Below are 21539 nucleotides of genomic sequence, written 5' to 3' on the forward strand. Positions count from 1 at the left end.
GGCAATTACACGACCCTGAAAGTGTACTTTATACACTTGTCTCAGTGTTCCCAATAAGACAATGTACTGGTAATATTCCAGATTTTCATCTGGAACTTTAAAGGCTGCAATGAGCCCAGGCTAATATTTGATGTATGCTGACATTGACTGGGAGACACGTGAACTGGCTGCTCATGGTGACAATGACGTGCCAGTCACTGCGGTCATTTGTAGCCGAAGCTCCTGAGCACAGGCGAAGCGACCTGACTTCAGGTCTCACAACTAAACGGCGTCTGCAGCAGGATTCCAGCGCCAACTCTCTTCACTGCTCTGCTCTGCTGCCCCTCACAGCTTAAGCTGCACTCGGGCGAGGTGAGATCAGCCCTTTCTGAAGGGTCAGTCTCTGCTCCTGTGCATGGCAACTCCGTGTGTGACGTTCCCCCAAAATGTTATTTTCACTAATGAACAAACTTAGGAGCCAATGGCCACGAATAAAATGCCAATAAATCCTGGCATACAGAGCTTCCTCACCTCAGCACCGCAGGAGGGCAGGGGAAGTCACTGGACACCGTCTGCCTCTGCCCGGTGACAGCAAGGCAAGAGCATATCAGATTTTCTTCCCAAGACGACGGGAAGGCGAGGCCCTATCTGTCCCAGACTTGCCAGGCTTTTACGCCTTTCAGAGTCTGCTTTTGTTTTCACTCAGGCATAATTCTTTTTTTTTAAGGATTTATTTATTTTTTGTATACAATTACACACACAGATCCCATTACAGATGGTTGTGAGCCATCATGTGGTTGCTGGGATTTGAACTCAGGACCTCTGGAAGAGAGTCAGAGCTCTTAACCACTGAGCCATCTCTCCAGCCCCAGGCATAATTCTTTAAAAGCTCAAAATCAAGTCAGCTGAGATAAAAAAAATAAAATAAAAACAAATAAGGCCTATGAATCCCTTTACTTCCACTAGGCCCAATTTTCCCAGTTTCTAGACTGACCAACACGCAATGTCTTGTGTTCCTATCGCAGCAGAAACAAACTTTTGGCTCATTCAGCCTCTCTCTTGCTGAAGTCTGGGCAGCTCCATGAAGGAAAAACATTGAAAAGTCAGAGCCAGATAGAGTCGTTTGGAAAGGCTGAGATTTCTTTGTAGGCTGCAGAAGGAGCTTGTCTGTGGTACTGAAAGTCCTGTGGACTGCACTCCACAGGGAGGGCGTGTGGTGAGAAGGTGACAGTCCGATGTGACCATGCAGAGGGCTAGAGCCCTAACCGGGTGTCAGGAAAGAGTTGATTTCTAATATAGCTTTGACCAAACTTGCTGGGTATCCTGGGGCCTTAATTTTCTTTTTAAAATCTATCTCCAGTGATCACTAGAGCCCTCTCATGATCGCAGAGGAAGGGCGTCATCTTTTGAATTCCATAACTATATGAATTTCCTTGAGGTTCAGCTGAAGAACTCAACAGTAACAGGGGAGTTAGGGATGAACACAACAGCAGCAGATCCCATCTACCACCCTCTATATCCCTGCAGACAGATGAACCCCTTGTCCCTGTCACAGGGAAGGGCAGCTCCAAAGTGGACAACTAAATGGTAAGCTAAGAAATAAAGGTCTCTGATCAAGCTGAGATGTGGGCAGAAGCATGTTCAGCCAGGATGAACTGAGTGTCCACAGCCACGTGCTGGCCATGGGGGAGGAGCAGATTTCACAGTCAGCCTGCATGATCATGTCCCAGCAATTCTGAATGACAACGACAACAAAGCCCACTCTCCACAGGACCTTCTGATGGAACCACATACCGGCCAGGAGCCAGATGGCAACCAGAACTCCCAGACACTGTGCCCCATAGCCATGCCTCGGTAAGGTCAGGTCACATGATTCTCCACAGTTCCCATCCCCTCTTCAGTTTCTGTAATTCTCATTCTGCCTTCCCTGTCAAAGACAATTCTTTCTGACTCTCCGGATATCCACCAACACACTCTAAAATGATTTACATGAGAATGACTTTCCATCTATACATATAAAATCAAACCAAACAACAACGACAAAACTACAAGAGCTAGCCAGGTGTAGGCAGTCCCTCTTCGTCCTCTAATCATTATGGGAAACCAAGGCCTAGAAAATTCATGGAAAGCACACCTTTTGATCGTGCTCAAGTCTTTCAAGAATGGTTATCATTTCAAACAATCCCACAGGTAGCAAATGATAACCATCAAGAATGGTTATCATTTCAAACAATCCCACAGGTAGCATCTGGATCTGAGAGGGTTAAGATCACAGCCCAGTTTTGGCTAGCACTTGGGAAACTTACAGAAGAAACTGGGAGTTATTGTCATTACAAACCACTGACACCGAGAATCTAGTATGTTCTTAGACCTAGACTAAGTGCCTTTATACACATGACCTTATAAATGTCTTACATACACTTCATGAGATAGGACTATTTTTATGAGCTTTTTACAGATGGGAAAAACTAAGACTGAGCTGAGAAGAAACTCTAAAGAGCAGCCTTGGAAAGTAGAGATCCTTCTGAACAGGTAAGACGTCCATCTATACCTGACCCCATTCCTGACCCAATCCCTGACTCTATCCCATCCCTGACCCCTCCCTGACCCCATCCCTGACTCCATCCCTGACCCCTCCCTGACCCCATTCCTAACCCCATCCCTGGCCTCATCCCTGATCCCATCCCTGACCCCATCCCTGACCTCATCCCTGACACCATCCCTGACCCCATCCCTGACCTCATCTCTGACCCCATCCCTGACCCCATCCCTAAACCCATCCCTGGCCTCATCCCTGACCCCATCCCTGGCCTCATCCCTGACCCCCTCCCTGATCCCCTCCCTGACCCCATCCCTAACCCCATCCCTGGCCTCATCCCTGACCCCTCCCTGACCCCATCCCTGGCCTCATCCCTGACCCCCTCCATGACCCTCTCCCTGATCCCATCCCTGATCCCATCCCTGATCCAATCCCTGACCCCCTCCCTGACCCCATCCCTGATCCCATCCCTGACCCAATCCCTGATCCCATCCCTGATCCCATCCCTGACCTCATCTCTACCTCATCCCTGACCTCATCTCTGACCTCATCCCTGACCCCCTCCCTGACCCCATCCTGACCTCATCCCTGACCTCATCTCTGACCTCATCCCTGACCTCATCCCTGACCCCATCCCTGACCTCATCTCTGACCTCATCCCTGACCTCATCCCTGACCTCATCTCTGACCTCATCCCTGACCCCATTCCTGACCCCATCCCTGACACTTCCTGGCCTCATTCCTAACCTCATCCCTGACCCCATCCCTGACCTCATCTCTGACCTCATCCCTGACCTCATCTCTGACCTCATCCCTGACCCCATTCCTGACCCCATCCCTGACACTTCCTGGCCTCATTCCTAACCTTATCCCTGACCTCATCCCTGACCCCATCCCTGACCTCATCTCTGACCTCATCTCTGACCTCATCCCTGACCTCATCTCTGACCTCATCCCTGACCCCCTCCCTGACCCCATCCCTGACCCCATCCCTGACACTTCCTGGCCTCATTCCTAACCTCATCTCTGACCTCATCCCTGACCTCATCCCTGACCTCATCCCTGGCTTCATTCCTGACCTCATCTCTGACCTCATCTCTGACCTCACCCCTGACCCCATCCCTGACCTCATCCCTGACCTCATCTCTGACCTCATCCCTGACCTCATCTCTGACCTCATCCCTGACCTCATCCCTGACCTTATCCCTGACCCCATCCCTGACCCCATCCCTGACCTCATCTCTGATCTCATCTCTGACCTCATCCCTGACCTCATCTCTGACCTCATCCCTGACCTCATCCCTGACGTCATCTCTGACCTTATCCAGCCTTAAGCCAACTCTGCTCACTCAGCTTCTGCTTCCATGACACTCTTGTCAGTTGTCACTTTTCCTGACCCTGACACAGACCAAACACTTGACTGCGAGGGCCTCTGCAGACCGTCTCAGGGGACACACAACCTGCTCCTAACAGACTAGTTAAAGCCCCTCTGCCATACAATCAAGGTGAGGCTACCGAAGGCCCAGGTGAATCGCTGGTGTGATGATCACACAAAGATGCATTAAGCTTAACCCAGGAGAACAAGAACAGTAAAGGTGTGGACGGCCCAGACTGTCCTACCCTATACACACTGACCCACTTACCTCCATCCATACCACGCTGTGACCACTCTCTCTATCACTCTCAGGAACGCAAGCAGAGCTCGTGCCCAGAGGCAGACGAAGAAGTCAGAGGCTTCCTTCTGGGCTACAACTCCCACAATCGGTTGTGGGCACATGGGGGAAGGGGCGGTGCAATCAGTTGGAATGAACGTGTGGCTCTTACTTACCCTTTCTATCTCCTGCAGGTACAAGAGTGCAATGTCCCCAGCTTTCTCATAGCAGGTGATGACATCCTGCTCCCGGTCCACATGGAGATTACTCGTAGAGGATGAAACAGGCAGCTTCTCTAAACAAAGTCCTAAGAGCAAAGTAAATACACAGAAATTGAACAAGTTGGTTTTCATGGGATTTAATTGTGAGTATCACTCTACAGGGCCACAAATGATCTGCTCTGTACCAGGCTATTGGAGAAGTGGATACTCCACTCTGCCCTCCTTTTATTGAGACAGTGTCTCGCTATGTAATACTGGCTGGTCTGGAACTCCCTGAGTAGACCAAGGACCCACTTGCCTCTCTCTCTGCTTCTCAATTAAAGGCATGGGATACCACACACCCTGACTGTCTTCTCTTTTAAGGACAAAATGGAATACCAAAATGAAGCTCCAGAAGGAACATCTAAAGTTGCAGTAGAAAGAGGCCACTCAGAACACATGCAGTCTTTTTTACCTGACACTCAGCTGGAACGTGAGAGAGCCTTCACCATGAGCTCTTTCAGTCCTGAAGAGTAATGGTGGTCAGTTTTATATATCAGCATGACCAGGCAACAGGGTGCAAGGACATTTGGACACACACCGGGTGTGTCTGTGGGGTTTTTCTCGATGAGACTTATACTTGGGCTGCCTTCCCTAAGTGGACAGGCCTCATCCAATCAGCTGGGAGAGAGAAAACCATGGTCTTTCCCTGCCTGAACTGAAGCACTGGCTTCTCTTGCGTGGGGCCTGCCAGCGTCTGACTGAAGCCTATGCCACTAGATCTTCAGGTGCCCAGGACTCCGGACTCCACGGAAAGTATGCAGCAGCTCCCTGGGGGGCTAACTAAATGTCTTATCTCCAACTGACCCTGTCCCAGGAAGGTCCTGATTAATACAAAACCCTCACACAACTATACCCAATGCTTTTCAACAATTTTTAAAAATAAGCAAGTCTCTTAACTCTAGTTTAGATCTTACACATCCCCAAAGGCCTTTATTTAAAAGCTTGGCCCCAAGAGTGGTGCTACGGGGAAGACGTGGAATCTTTTAGGAGGAAGCAACTAGTGGAAATCTTTAGGTCATTGGGTCATACCTTGGGATAAGTTTTCAATGCACTGAGGGAGCATTACTTAAAAACTAGGGAAATCTTATTATAGCAGGACCAACACTTGGGCCTATGAGCTTAGGGGTAGTTAGAAGAACACATGGCTGTTGTCTCAGTTCTGGACCAAGAGAAAACCCAGAACACCGAAGGTATTTTTCTCATAGGTGGGCAAACTCTTCCTAGGGTAGAGTTCAGGGCTGAGATGTACAAAAGCATGAAAGGCTGAGACAACAACGTGAGGTGAGGAGAAGCATACACTTCTTGACTCCAGTGCCGACTGACCTTCACCCCAGAGAAATCAGACTCGGTCTCTGCCCGCCAAAGGCAGAGGGACAGACACAGGGGGATGGAGTAGCAGATTTTCACAACAGGATTTCTGCTGCCTCGAGTGCTCTATGGTATGATACACACCCGGCTCATTTAGCCGTCGGAGTCTGGAACTGGACGGGCCCAGAAAGATCAGTTCTCTTTTACAGCTAAGAAGCGGAGACCTGCCATGATACAGAAAGTGACTGTCCTGAATCAGACAGTTAATGGGTCTTTAGTCTCCTGGCTGGCATTTGTCATTATGTATGACATACATACATATGTATGCATATACATACATACATACATATGTACACACACACACACACACACATTAGGTACTAATATTCAAAGTGAAATCCACCGTACAGAGGGAAGTAGACACACGAAGCATCAGGAAAAACATTCTGAAACCTCATATGCACCTTCTCGGAAAAAAACAAAAACAAAAACGGTGTCATCCAGGTTGCTCTCAGCAAACAATAAAAGCCCCTAGGCCGTAGGCAGCCACAGGAGAGCTCCAGGCTACACAAAGAGGAGAGCCACCTTTATTCACAGGGAGCCAGCAGTCAGCACAGTACCCTGTGGTAGCACCACAGCAGCTCAGCCAGAGCTTATTAAAGGGCTGGAAGGATGGCTCAGTAATTAAGAGCGCTGGCTGCTCTTCCAGAGGACCCAGGTTCAGCTCCCATCACCCACATGGCAGCTCACAAGCATCTGGAGCCCTAGTCTGCGGTTATATGATACCGTCTGTGGGCACTGCACACACATGGTACATAGAAGTTGGACCAAGATAAACTGTACACCCTCAGTACTTCATGACGATGAGGCTGGCTTGTGATCCTGCTTTTTCATTAATAAAAGCCTATAGCTGTGCTAAGGCTTACTCTAAATTAGACATAAACTGTGACAAATGCATGACATCATGTATCACCCTAAAAATGTCCACTGTCCACCTATTCATCCCGGACCCCCTGGAAACCACTAAGCTTCTGTCTCTGGGGCTTTGCTTTATCCAGAACATTATACGGTTGGAGTCAGGCAGTCCTCAGCCTCTACAGCCTGGTTCTCCCCAGCAGCAATGCACACTGAGTGGCCCTCCATGTCATCTCAGGGTTTGCTAGCTCACCAATACTGCACTTCTCTTGCTAACCAATACTGCACTTACCTATCTGTCTACTGAACAGTGTGCTTGACTGCTTAGTTTTGGCTACTGGAGAAGTTGTAAACATGCTTGTGTAGGGTTTTTTTCTTTGGAGACATGAGTTTTAATTTAATTTCATAACTACCAAGATGTGCAAGACTATGCTGAAGTCACAGCCTTGGAAGAAATGGCCCCATGTTGCTCCTCGCCTTCTGACTAAGATCAGGAGCCTGGCTGCTCCCAGGGTGGCTGAACCACTCTGCACACCCGCCCACAGGGCTGAGTGGGCGTCTGCTGCTCTCCTCAGGCCCAGCCCTGGTGCTGACGGCTGGAGTTAGCCAGGCAGGCAGGTATGCAGCGTTATCTCTCTCGTATTAATCTGCACTCTGTCTCCCGGCTTCTCTCTAGAACTTACGGATTTGTCTTTCTGTTTTCGCTTGACTGAGACAGGGTTACTGTGTCACAGCATAACTAACTGTACAGCTTCTCTGAAGTTTTATCAACTTTCACCCCACATATCTCAAAGCTCTGCCACTGGAGCTGTTATTACGCTGAATGGATTGACTTCCTTGTTTCAACACCACCTTTGCAGACTTTAGTCCAGCCGCCCCAGTTCTCATACAGTGTAAGAACAGCAGGTTTCTCTTCCTTTGCCCTCTCAGTCTACTTCTCGGTAGATTAAAATACTTCCTGCAGCCAACATTCAAACCTTCCTTATTTTCCACTCTGATGCTCTTTGGTTTGAGTACTTGGAACATTTACATTTAGCCTAACACGGTGACACGCACCTCTGACCTCCAGTACTCTGGAGGCCACGCATTTGAAGCCAGCCAGGGCTGCACAGTGAAACTCTATCTTTAAAAACAACAACCACAAAACCTAACAAACAAATCCCCACAATGACATTTACTGCAACTGTGTCTGTCACACACACCCGTGTTGTTTTCTTGCTCTTTTCTGCCTTCTGTTTGGCTAGTGTTTATTTCTCTTACTAACATGCTAGCAAAACTGCTGTTTGTTGCTTCTGGTTTTAACCTGTTATGATCTGCTTCAAACAACTTCACATACTGTAAACAACTGTTACAACTGCACGCTTCCACCTGCCCCGTTAGAGCTAGTATTTGCTAACTGCATACATTTTACTTTCGTGCAGGGCGTAAACCCTAGCTTGGGTAATTGTTATTTTTATTAAATGGTCAGTTATATTTTAAAGAAATGTGCTTTCCTCTTTTCAGTGATACAGTCAGGCTCTCTGTGCTAAGCATTCATCTGTATTGACTTCCTTAAGGGTCTTTTTCTTCTGCCCACAGTAATCCCTTTAAGGTACCTGGGGTATGGTCCAGACTGCTGGTCTCTTAGCTGCATTAAGCCTGGGATGTGCTGTATCTGCATTGTTAGAGATATTCCACTAGGAAGGGAATTCAAGGTTGGCAGTTCGTCCTTTTCCTCCAAGTCTTCCTCTAAAGATACTGCTCCACTGAAATCTCTCTTGCGTGTTTCCTGGCAAGAACCGGTTTCCCACCCTTCTGTTTGTTCACTTATATGGGTCTCTTTTTCTGGCTGTCTTACAACTTTCTCACTGGCTGTGAACAGTCTGTATTATAAAGTACTTAAGCTTCACCAAGAATCCTAGAAATGAGTGTTTATAGTTTTGTAAAAACTAAAAAGTGTTTAGCCATTATTTCTTCTAAAAATGTTTATGCTGGCTGCAGAGATGGTTTAGTGGGTGAAGCACTTGCCCCGATCCCGAGTTCAGAACAGAAACAAAGGCAACTGTGACAGCACTTGCCTGTAATCCCAGCTCCTATGGGGCGGTGGAGAGTGGAGACAGGAGAATCCCCAAAGGCTTGCTGGCTAGCTCACCGGGCTACACGGTGGAAAAGCAAGAGACCCAGCTTCAAATAAGGGGGAAACAAGAACCAACATCCAAGGTTGTTCTCAAACTTCTACATGTGCTCTGTAGTAAGCACATGCCTGTACACTCAACCATGACAACATACAGATTACATATACACAAAGATAAAAAAATTATGTTCCCTATTTCCTTCCCTAGGTTTTTTTAATTACATATATCACATCACCTAGTATTATCATATGGTTTAGATACATTCTAGTTTACCTCTTTGCTGCTAAAAAAGCACTGTGATGAAAAACAACGTAAGAGAGCAACGTGTTTACTTGACCTATGCCTCCATGCACAACCATTCATTGAGGGAGGTCAGGGACTCAAGCAGGAACTTGAAGTGAGATTATGGAGGAGTGCTGCTGGTTTATTTGCTCCTTCTCATATAGCCTAGTACCACCTGCCTGGGGTACAGTGATACCCAGAGTGGGCTGGGCCAGGCTACATCAATTCACAATCACAACAACCCCATACAGACATGCCCACGGGACAATCTGGTCTATCTCTCAATTGTCCCTTCTTGGTTGCTAAGCAGGACAAGAACTATACTGTATCTTCTTTCCACCTAAAAGAATTCCCCTAGGGCTGGAGAGGTGGCTCAGCGGTTAAGAGCACTGACTGCTCTTCCAGAGGTCCTGAGTTCAAATCCCAGCAACCACATGGTGGCTCACAACCATCTGTAATGAGATCTGACTCCTTCTTCTGGTGTGTCTGAAGACAGCACCTACAGTGTACTCATATACTGCTACTACTACTAAAAATAATAATGATGATGATGATGATGATGACCAAAAAAATTCCTCTCTTTAATTTTAGATAATTTCTATTGCTCTGTCTTCAAATTCACTAATATTTTCTTTTGCAATATCTACTTTGCATACATCACGTCTACTATACTTTTTATCTCAAATTTGATCAATTTCACCTGGAAGAATTGATGAGTCTATTTTTTATCTTTCATGTCTCTGTTGAGCTTTTTAAATACAAAGAATATGATTCTAACACTTTATTTAATGTTCTGTAAAGTCTAGATTTTAGTATTTACTCATATCCCAAATTATCACATGGCCTCTTCCACTATAACCTCTGCCCTGACTGCTTAACACTTTATTAAGACAACATGTGATTTTAAAAAAAAAGAGGGAATACACTCCTCATTTATCATAACAGCTCCAGAACTACATAAAAGCAAGTGCTTGGATGCAGCTTCCTAATGTTCTTAAACATTCACTAGAACAAAATGTAAAACCACCAGGAGTAAAAAAGACTCTTTTATTGTCTGCTCTCTTCTTGGATAAGAAGCAACCAGGAGTTTAATGCAAGGAAAACTAATCCTCCAGAGTACGTCAAAAGGTCAGCAGCAACGACGACAAATGGCTCCACTGGTTGACACTGCGTTCCTGCAGGCAGGACTCTGCCCACTAATGCCATGGCTATGACCAAGGGATTCACAGTCATGCCAAGGCCCCTGAATCAAAGAACTGTCAAGTCTGTTCAACACAACTTGATTATCCTTGTATTTTACTAGGTTCTAAAAAGCCAGAGCCCAGCATTCTGGGTCTACAATCCACATTCATGTATGGCTAGTAAGGGTGTTTAAACTGCTATACAATCTACCCTCCACAGCAAACTAGGTACAGAGCTTTGGACCCCCTAAGTGTGTAACATTTAAGGGAGAGTTACAAGTGAGTTCACAGTAATGAGTCTTGGGCAGAAGGCCCCTCCTAGTGTTAGACTAACTGTTATTTCTCTCTACCCCAACACTATGTCTTTCATTTTACATGCCAGGGGCCATGTATCAGAGCACGGGCAGAATCCTGACTTAGGATACCAAATCCACTTCTGCACAACTCAGTCCCAGAATATTTACTTCTCTGTCAAAGCTGGCCCTCTGAACTGGCACATAAATTTTCAAGCCCAGGATCACATCAACACTGTCTGAGAGGCAAAGTCCTGAGGTCAAGGCCCAAATTGGCTCCCATTAAAATCCGAGATGGCCTTGTCTATTTAAAAGTGTGTCTCAGAAGTGTTTTAGTGACTTTCTTTTTCCCTCCTAGAGACTACACAATAAAAAAATAACAATAGAATCCAGACGTGCTCAATAGCTAACACCTCAGATCTCTGTAGTGTCTCCCTCTCTATGCCAAGGGGTAAAAACTTAGTGTGCAAGCTCTCTATGGCTACAGGGTGGTGTCAGACACCAGGCGCTGTACAGAAATGTTGTCTGGCTCTGATGAGATGTACTTCTAACTACATCACAATGAGGTGTTCGGAGTCATGATGGGAGCATGTGCAAGAAGAAAATGTCATGGTGGGACAAGAACCAAGCAGGAACGAGTGAATTCTATTTAACAACCCACTCTTACAGAAACTACGGTCCCCTAAGATCTACATCAGCACCTTCCAGGGATGCTGCCCAGAGATCTAATCATTTTCCTCTGGCCCCCACCTTTTAAGGTTCTATTAACATTATGCCCTGGGAAACAGCACACAGACCTTTTTAGAGACACACTCAAGCCACAGTAAGCCATATCAAAATGCTATTTGACAACCAACGAAAGGTTTAAAGTAATAAATGTGGCTGACCACATTGTTGTTTCAAAAATGCAGAATATCCACACACCCGGCCTACGGTCCATCTCCCTGCTGCCGGATAAAGTTTCCACAGGGGGATTAGAATCTGGCAGTTCCTTCTGTGAAGGCTAGCACATTTCCAATGAACTAATAATGATAAAATCATTTGGATCGCACACCCCTTGCTCTCACAGCTCATCCACACACACTAGCTATTTACTGACACCCAGTAGGTACTATCTGTATCCTAAACATAGGGAGAAAGAAAGTCTTGGAAGTGACTTGCCCATATGCTGTGCAGGAGTCAAAAGTGGACACTGCAAGACAGCCTAGGTGTTGAAACAGAGCCCTGCTCTGCAGTCACCCCATTCCCAGGCTGTCCAGGGTAAAAATGTTGAAAGCTGAGTACTACTAGGGGCCATAAGACCATGAGGAGGGCACTGTGGGACAGGACGCTGGACAGCTGAGAAGCAGGCTGGGAGCCCTCCATAACATGCCCAGCCTCTGTACTGTTCCACTGAGGCAGGACTACAGAATTCTTCCATGCCTGGCTACATCTGAGAGCCCTCAGTATTCTCTGGGTACAAGACTGGACCATACTAATCAAGGTTCATTTAGATAGGCTTCTCAGAACCTAGCACTGTGCCTGGGTTTGATGTGCAGTTTCTGATCCCTACAGCCAACCTTCAAAGATGATGCTCAAAGACCCTGTAGACATGATTAGGTTTAGGACTTTGTAGCTAATCAATGATAAAGCCGCCATGCTTTGGCCCTTGATCCCTGTGACTACACAACCCTCTGATAATATCTTTTACAGAGCTGCTAACAGCGTGAATTCAGTGTCTAACCCCAGCAAGGCAATGAAAATGTTTCAAATGGAATCTTATAAACCAAAGTCCAGAGCTGATTTTCTCTCACATCAAGAGTTGCCCTACCTTGGGCAATCCCAGGACCACCAGGCCTCCTAGTATTTGTCTGTTCTATGAGCTATTAAGACACTAACTCATGCTACAGAAAGGAAAAGCCAGACAGGTGTTTTGATTCTGTTTGTTTCGGTTTTGTTTTGTTTTGGTTTGTTTTTTTACTTTTTTGAGACAGGGTTTCTCTGTGTAGTCCTGGCTGTCCTTGAACTCTCTCTGTAGACCAGGCTGGCCTCGAACTCACAGAGATCCACCTTCCTCTGCCTCCCAAGTGCTGGGATTAAAGGCAAGTGCCACTACGGCCCAGTGACATTTTGATTCTTAAAAAAAAAAAAAAAAAAAAAATCACACGGAAATGAACAGGGTGAGAACTTCTCACAACTCTACAATGTGACAAAGCTGTCGGTGTTACATGAGGCCCTGTAGACCAAAGAACTGCCATTGTTTTCCCATTTATCTTAACCACGGCTCCGGAAGTCAGACACAGGAAAAGCACATCCTGAGGCTTGCTGGAACAGGGCTATGGGAGAGGCTGTAACTGGACGTACTAACTTCAATATAATCTCACATCTCTGATAACCTAGCACTGTGGTGTAGGCTTCAAAGGCAGTAAGACAAAGCTTAAGATCTCAAGTTCCAAAGCTAAAGGGAGACTCAGGAAGAGTCCAGGACCCACAACACAGAGCGACAGTAAAGGCAGCCTGGGGTTGCTGAACTTGTGAGATGTGTTTATACTCTCAAGGATCCCCACAGGTTTCAGGTGTGTACAATCTACTGGAGGATGAGGTGTGCAGGGCTTAGAGAGAGGGGATGCCAAGGGAGACACCCAGTGCTGGAGCTGAAGGAGGGACGCAGCTCCAGGCCTCCCATGAGCTTCTGTAAACCCACAACTTTTGTGACTTTAAGTGGCTCCTGCATAAAAGCCATGGCTGGCCCCTATGGGGGCCCACCACGAATTACTTCTAGACTCAGCATATCCTTCTTAGGAGTTAAATACATGTATACACACATAGGCGCGCGCACACACACACACACACACACACACACACACACACACACACACCCTCAGAAGTGAAGCCAATCCTGGACTGACATTTACCTGCTAGAGTAAACACTTTCAGTGATTATTTCCTCTCACTCTATAATTCTGCACGCAAATGAGATGCTAATTCAACCTGAAATACTCATGAAATGAGAGCTTGTGATTCGAATGCATGCTTTAACGACTCCAGTTAATAACCACATATCAACATGTATTTAACACATAGCAAACATAACAGGTGTTGAAAGCTACTCACCAATTACCTGAGAGCTTCATGACAGAGGACTGGACCTGGGGCTGTTAAGTAACTCACCTATGATGATGCAAAAAAGGGCAGAGCTGGGATCCAGCCAGCCAGTCGGGGTCCACAGCTGTGGTTTTCATTACACCCTGTAATGTCACCGTGCCTTAGCCTACAGCTATGATAGCCAAGAATGCGGGTTGTGAAGCCACGCTTCTTTGACCATTATACATGGCTGAATGCTAAATGGGAGGCAGAGGCAGACAGCTTGCTGTGAGTTCAAGGCCAGTCTGGTGTACAGAGCCAGATCCGTGACAGACAGGGCTACACAGAGAAACCTTGTCTTGAAAAGGAAAGAAAAGAAAAGGAAAGGAAAGGAAGAGAAGAGAAAGGAAGGAGAGAGAAGAGGAGAGGAGAGGAGAGGAGAGGAGAGGAGAGGAGAGGAGAGGAGAGGAGAGGAGAGGAGAGGAGAGGAGAGGAGAGGAGAGGAGAGGAGAGGAGCAAAGCTAAAGATGTGATGAAAACAGTGCCTGGCACGTGGTAAGTCCCCAAGAGCCTGTATGTAAATCAACACGCCTGATGCTTATTACTTTATCACTATTGCCTTTAGGTAACAGTAGCTGGAAAGACTCCAAGTGTGAGAATTATATGAATTTTCTCTGATTTTATCTATTTTTAAGCAAAGCTTTACTGAATACTGCAATACTACACAATTATTATTAGTTAGCGTATAGCTCAGTGGAACAGCTAACCCCAGGGCCTTATCATCACTCCTGAAGGAAGCCCCATCAGCAGCCCTTTCCCGGGCTACCCCTTTCCTCAGACCCTGGAGCCCACTCACTCAGTCTCTGCCTCCATAGATTGGCCGTTTCTCCGCAGTTCATAGGACAGAATCGTATAGGATGCGATCTTCTGTGCCTGGCTAGATTTATAAAATGTTTTCTAGGTTTACAATTATTTAGCAAGTAGTTGAGCTTTCTTGCTTTTTAAATTGAAGAAGTGCACAGGCATAAGATTAGCTGCTCACAAGCTGCATTTGGTATGATATTGTATGGCTACTATTCTGTATTTCAAAACTTTATTCCTTATGATTGCCAAATAATATTCCACTGGGAGGAAATGCTTCATTTTTAAAAATCCATTAATAGATGAATGAATTCTGGAGGTTTCCCACTTCTTGTATAGTTGAGGAGTCTGCCACAAGCCTTCATGGCACCCTCTCCTAAGAGCCTATGCTTTAGTTTTCTTGGCTGCACAGAAAGGCCTGGAACTAGTGGATCATGTGGGTAACTGTTGTGCTTTGTTCTTAAGTTTTGTTTGAAAAACATCACACCTGCCTAACCATAATCTTCTGGAAGAATTCTCAAGTAGAAGAGGAGGTGTAGGGGCAGATGGGACTCTGAGCAGACATCTGGCTTTGAACCCTTGCTTCTAAGCACGATCGCCCTGTGAGTCAGGAGCATGCTGTCTAACATCTTGGAGCCTCTTTCTCCTTGTCACGAAAACGTGCAGAGTGACTGTGCCAGTGACAGTGCCAGGGCCTGGCATACAGAAACACTGAGCCAATAGTCACCACCCTCATTAGCAGGCATCTTCCTGGTACCAATGACAATTCTCTTCCTTTTTTTTTTTTTTTTCCTGTAAGAGAGATCTAAAAATACAGGAAAGCCTCAAACAGAAAGCAACCGTCACCCGCATTCCAGTTCCTCAGAGTTAATCCCCACCAGCACAGCCTCAGACTCTATCCCGAGTGTGATGATGCCCTGTCCCTATCACTGTGGTCTTGGCTCATTTGCTCCCAGAGAAGAGAAGACACATCCCACTAGGACTCTGCAGTACAAATGGAACCCTTGTCCCAGCCTACTAAAGCAAGGGTGACAGTGATCAGGGGACATAAGCAACTGTCCTTGCCTCACTGTATGAAACCCCAGTGGGCAGCAACTAGGTGTGGAGCTGGGATGGACTTCTCAGAAGAGCCACTTGTATAGAATAAAGAAGCTAGTCTTCAAATAATGTAAAAAAAAAAAAAAAAAAAAAAAAAAAAAAAAAAAAAAAGGCAGCAGCAGACATAGTGTCCCTGAAGACTTGGGGACAGGACAGGCAGGTAAGATGGCCAACCAGCCAAGGCACCTAAGCCTAACCTTGTAACCTGAGCTTGATCCCTGGAATCTCTATGGTGGAAGGAGAGAACCGACTCCTGCAAACCGCCCTCTGTCTTCCACACTCCACATGTACACACAGACACTAAATAAACAAACATATATAACTTTTAAAGTTTAAAAAATGATTCAGAATAGACACCTCTGCAGACTGTCACTTAAAGCACTGTCTTAAAGCCTTCTAAGGAGTCTCTGAATTCCTACTGCCTCCAAAAGGAAAACCAATGAGAGTCGACCAACACAAACAACATAAAATATGAATGTGGGTCAACAGCAGTAAAAGGCCTATGCTCTTCTTACAGCATCTAAATATAAACAGGAAGCCCTGGCCAGCAATCCGAGATGCCTGGCCCATTCCATACAGCATGCGACCTCCTACCATAGCACAGCCATGACCTCTAGAGCAGAAAGGGTGGGGGAGATCAAAGATGTACAGTTTGCTAGCAGCTCTCCATACCAACAAGGCCAGACAGCATCCCCCACCCACCACACACAAGTCCTATTCCTCACAGTCTGAGCTTCCCTTCCACCATAGCAAAATTGGCACACAGGAGCTCTGCAGTGACCTACTTCTGACATCAGTACCCACCACACATGGAGTTCTCCAGAAAGCTACTTTTCCCCCTCACCATCCAAAGTGATCCCAAAGCTTCAAATGCAGAACGAGGCTTCTTAAAGAAAAACAATGGGGCCTCTATGGTTCCCCCTGTCCTCTCTAGAAATAGAGAAGCATAAGCGGGGGTGGGGGGGGGTAGGGGTGGGGGTTGTGTCCGGGATCTCTCTCAGAGGGTATTAGCAGGGCCTTCCCTGATTCCTGAGCTTTCTACTTCAATAGTTACTTGGGACACAGACCACAAAAGATCAGAGAACTGTCTTGTTCTAGATCTCACCTAGAAGGTCATGCTCATTTGCAAACACAATTCCTAAAGCTTGAGACATGATTCTGTCACTTCAAAGAACCTGTCAAGCAACCCTTGAGCTTCCGCATTGGGCATCCTTACTAGCACTTTCACCCAGGAGGAATCAGGGCACAGCTCCCGCTAATGTTCTCATACCCAGGCATATGCTTCCTTTCCCTTTTCAAAGGTCGCTGTGTACACTCTTTGCTAAAGCAGTCCCAGGCACTTGAGACAGGCTGAAAAGCCTGGGTGTGACCGGGCTGAACAAAGACAGGCTGTGGAGCTTCCTCCTAGAGAGTGTTGGGCGTTCCCGGACCCTCCTCACTAAGTTCCGGTTAACAAAGCAGCCCGAGTAGCTCAGTATTCTCCTTGCATCTCTGAACTCCCCTTTAAAAAAGCAATGGCCCCAGTCTCGGAGACTGCAAATACCAACTCGGCCTGTAGGGACACTATGTCACCCTGCCTTGTGGCGGGGTGGGGACTGTAAGGTATTAATATACAAATGACAAAATAAAAAGTTAGGTGTGAGATGCACCTGGGAAGGAGCAACTGCGCATGCGCTAAAGTGGTTCCCGTCTGGATCTTGACGGGGTTCCTGCGACCCCTGGTGGCAGCTGCTCCCCTACTGCAGAACGACCTCTGACCCCTGCAAAAAGTCCGGATCCTGACAGATGTGAAAGCCACCGCTTTCGGTTTATCATCTTGCTATATAGTTCTGGGTTCTAGAGTTTTAACGAGTCCAGAACTTCAGAGTGTCCGCGATATCCTTAAACAAAAACGTCTGAGGGCTGGTTGTGCTGTTTAGTAAAGGCTGTCTGTCCATAACCTCCTGCAGATCTACACTGGTTCTAAGAGCTGCTGCTCAAATCACCTCAAGGCAACCAGGATCAACCTCTGTCACTCAGGGTGTGCAATCTCGCGGTGACACAACAGTGAGGAGGTGAAGTGATGATCTGCCCACCCGCTCTCTTTAACATTTCTTTTTTTTTTCGGAGCTGAGGACCGAACCCAGGGCCTTGCGCTTGCCTAGCAAGCGCTCTACCACTGAGCCAAATCTCCAACCCCCACCCGCTCTCTTAAACGGGGACCCTATCCATGCTTGTCCCTCGGGTAGCAGGGGTCACGGGGAATAAGGGGCAAGTGCTTGGGACATGTTTAGGATGATTACCAGCTGTAATCATCACCAATAATTTAGTACTACATATCCAGCAGTCCCTACATAACCTGAGGCCTCTCTGCACAGAAGTTACCGCCTCTGATTGGTGCTGGGCAAGGCACAGGGCAAGACATCCAGCTAAAGTGGGACTCTGCTTCCCGCTCCCCCTGCTCTGCACTCTCCCCAGCCCACTGTGGACAGCTACACCCTGTGCCACACTGCAACACCTCGATTTCTACAGAACAGTCTGTGCTCTGCTCCCGCCCCCAAGAGAGCTCAGAGCTTTCCAAATATGGGTGTGTGTGTTTTCTTCTTCATTTCCAAAGCATCATGAATATCTGGGGGAAGAAAATGAGCACTAGACATGGTTTGGCAGCCACAGGAGACTAGGAGAGGTTGTGACCAAGCAAGGCCTGCACTCAGGATCCAATCAGTCAAAACACAAGAGCCAGGCCAGGTGACAGCCCACATCAGACTCTGCGATTCCAGGCCCTTAGGAGATCCTAGGAGGGACCTGACTGCCTTACATTACAGAGGCTCTTCAGCCAAACAGATTGGAGGTAGTCCATAGACCCAAAGGTGAGTGTCAGCACGAGAGGAGCTACAGACAAGGTAGTGTGCTTCAAAGCATGCCCTTGACCACATCTATATTCATCAAAATAGGCAGCATTTCAAACACTGAAGATCCCTCACCTCTGACTTAATTTTATCGGAATAGGCCCCTCAGCAGTTGTGCACCTGCATGCCCGGTAAGGCTTTAACAAACAGTCTTGTGCAGACAGCCTGTGAGGCAGCTCTACCCCCGATCTAGTACAGGAGGCCAGGCAAGCAGTGTAGACATGCCACGGCGTCAATGTCCAGCCTGGACCATGTGCCCGTGTGTTTGCTAATCACACGAAGTCACATAACTATGGAAAGGCAAGTGACGGGAGTGAAATAATTAAACCAGAGCAGAATGACAAGCCACACTGTGCTAACTATAACTAGAGGTGGGGTCAGCGGACGGCGGGTAGGGTCTGCAGGCAACAACTGTGTCACTGAGGGTGGACCCAGCTAAGGGACGAGAGAATAGCGCCACATTGGAAGAAGGCAAACCCAGTTAGGGAGTGGGCTGGGAAGAGGTGAGTGGGTAGGCAGGCAGCCTGGAGAAGAGGGTGGGTAGGACACAGCAGGATATGTGGTCAGCCTGGCCATCTGGGAGCTGTCCACAACTCTAGAAGGAAAAAAAAAGTGTGCCTACGTTTAGCAGAAAACTCACTGAGAACCCAAGCTTGGAGCATAGGGAAACTCTTACTTTACTGTGGATTTTCCATGGTCCATTTTTAATTTCAGCTTCACTTGTCCTGACACTCGGGTTGCTGTCTAGCTGCTGGCTTTATCATATGTGGACATCACCTGCCACAGTAGGAAACACACAGAGGGAACGTTTCCTGTCACTCAGACCTCTTTCCCGAGAGCAGAGCTCCACGGAGGACCCTACCTACACATAACCCTGTTCCCACCTGGGAGCGCCAGGATCAGCCCTGTTCTTCTCCTTCACCGTGGCGCTCCACCTTATCTGCAGAGAATCCTTTAGTCCTGACCAACAAACTAGTACCCTAGAAACCCCTGTAGGCCAAGCAGATCCCCAGGAGAGCACGCCTAGGTGATCAGAATTCATCACTTTAGCTCCAGCCCCATAGCTTCCTTAAGGTGCAGGAAAACCTCGTCCTGTGATGCTCCCCGCCGGTTCCCTCTTCCCTTGCCTCACCAGCCCCTTACACACATACGGCTTGACCCCACTGCCTGCAGCCTCTCTTTCAAACACCTCCCTGTTCTGTGTCTGCCCTGGCCTTGGTACAGCCTCTATACTTGGAATCTAGGCTTTGGCTGTCTCACTATAGCAGTTAGGACCAATGAGGACAGAGGAAGCATGCTAGTCTTTGAAATGAAAGGAATTTAATGCTTGGAACTGTCTGCATAAGAGATGAAAGATGAAGAAGAAAAGCGACATGGTTACCCACCCACCCCGGATTCTAGCATCAGCAGGAAGCTGCTGCCATCACAAAAGCTGGAAAGGCCAGGGAGAGGAGGTGGAGTTGAAAGGGCCCAGAAACTGGGGTCATTGTGTGGGAGTTAAACAGAGAAGGACATTTCATTTGTCAGGAGCTGGACATACTGTGACTTTTCTCTCATCCTACCCCATGCCTTCCAGCAGTGCCTTCTGGTGGCCAAAGCCGGGCGCAAGTCAACTGATTAGCCCTGGGAAACAGCCTGTAGAAGTGAGAGCCTTGAGAGGCAGAACACAGAGGAAGGGTCAGTTCACAGCTTCCACAAGCCTCCTTCCTACAGTCTTCTTTATTTCCTTCCTAGCTAGCCTTGCCCTGTGCAGAAAGATCATTCCTACTTATATATTCACTCAAGGCAATTTTCATCCTTAAAACTTGCCAATGGTTGGCAGTTTCCTGGCAAGAGAAGATGTAGAATTTGTCCACTAGACTGACGCTGTCAATCAACTGCATGTACAGAAAGTGCTGTGTGCCTTGACTGTGATGTGTACTGAGTCTGCTTTATAACATGGGCAAAGCGCTGTTCAAATCATCACCGAAGGATGAAACACAGAGTTCTTGCAAAGCTGTCAATCCTGAAACTGGAACCAGCCAAAAACAGCCAAGATTGTTTGTCACTATTGACTGGCTCGGAGAGCCTGCCACTGAAAAGAGGGCACACAGCTGGCTGTCTGCTGCCTACAGCTAGGTGTGCACATCACTGAGCCTCCAATTCGGGAGGCGGGGCCGGAAGACAATCCCCAAGGCAAGTTTGGGCAATGGAAAGAAACTGTCTCCAAAAGAAAGTCAAAACAAAGAAAACACCACAACAAGCACCGAAATGCCAATGCATGTCACATACAGAACAATGTGGAGAGTGGGTAAGGCTAGGAAAGCCTAAGTGACAGGGCAGCAAGAGAGGAATCAGCAATCCAAAACCACAAAGAAACCTCCAGATCCATAGGAATGTCTAAGGAGAAGCACCAAAAACCGAAGTGGAGGGAACACTTCTCAAATCACCTTCTGTCGTCAATCCTCATGATAAAGTCAAGCCTTCACATGGGGCCACAGGTGTCCTGTATGTACACAGATATAGAGAGCCTCAACAAGACCAACACCCCAAACCCAGTACACTGAAAATGATTAGATACCATGGCCAAATGGGATGGATCCCAGGAATACAGGACTGAGCTGACACATGGCAATCAACATACTAAAAGGATGAGGCACACGAGTTACATGACCTTCACATGGGAGGGGGAAAGTCACAGACGAAAACTCAATAACACAGACTTAATCAAAATTCCCCTACCACGGGGCTGTCTGCTCTGGTCACGTCCACTCACCACCATTAATGAGAACATAGGGAAGTATCAGCCTGTGCAGACGTGCAACGGAAACGGCACAAAGGAAGGTATTTGCAGATGTCATAATATTATGCAGAAACACTAAAAATATACCTTTAAAAGAAACCTTTAGAGCTAATGGGTTCATTTGGGTTGTGGAATATGAAACAAACACAAGAAAACCAGCTTTCAGTGGTACTGAGCAATCACAAAATGAAACCAGGGAACAATCCTGAGAGCAATATTTAAAAGAATTAAATACTTAGAATAAAATGTTTAAAGGGAATATAAGACATACATACCCAAAATAATCTAGACAAGGGCTGGAGAAGATAACTGCTCTTCCAG

General features: G+C 47.0%; 1 protein-coding gene across 10 annotated transcripts in view; it reads right to left on the minus strand.

The window, feature by feature from the left end:
• Positions 1–21539, minus strand: part of Ttc7b (tetratricopeptide repeat domain 7B) — a 212798-nt gene that overhangs the window by 154743 nt on the left and 36516 nt on the right. For all 10 annotated transcript variants that reach the window (NM_001108719.3, NM_001401373.1, NM_001401371.1 and 7 more), the window contains 1 exon segment: positions 4347–4477. In NM_001108719.3, coding sequence (NP_001102189.2) covers positions 4347–4477 — 131 coding nt within the window.

The sequence above is a fragment of the Rattus norvegicus genome, chromosome 6 (genome assembly GCF_021556685.1).
Source record: "Rattus norvegicus strain SHRSP/BbbUtx chromosome 6, alternate assembly SHRSP_T2T, whole genome shotgun sequence".
NCBI classification, from domain to species: Eukaryota; Metazoa; Chordata; class Mammalia; order Rodentia; family Muridae; genus Rattus; species Rattus norvegicus.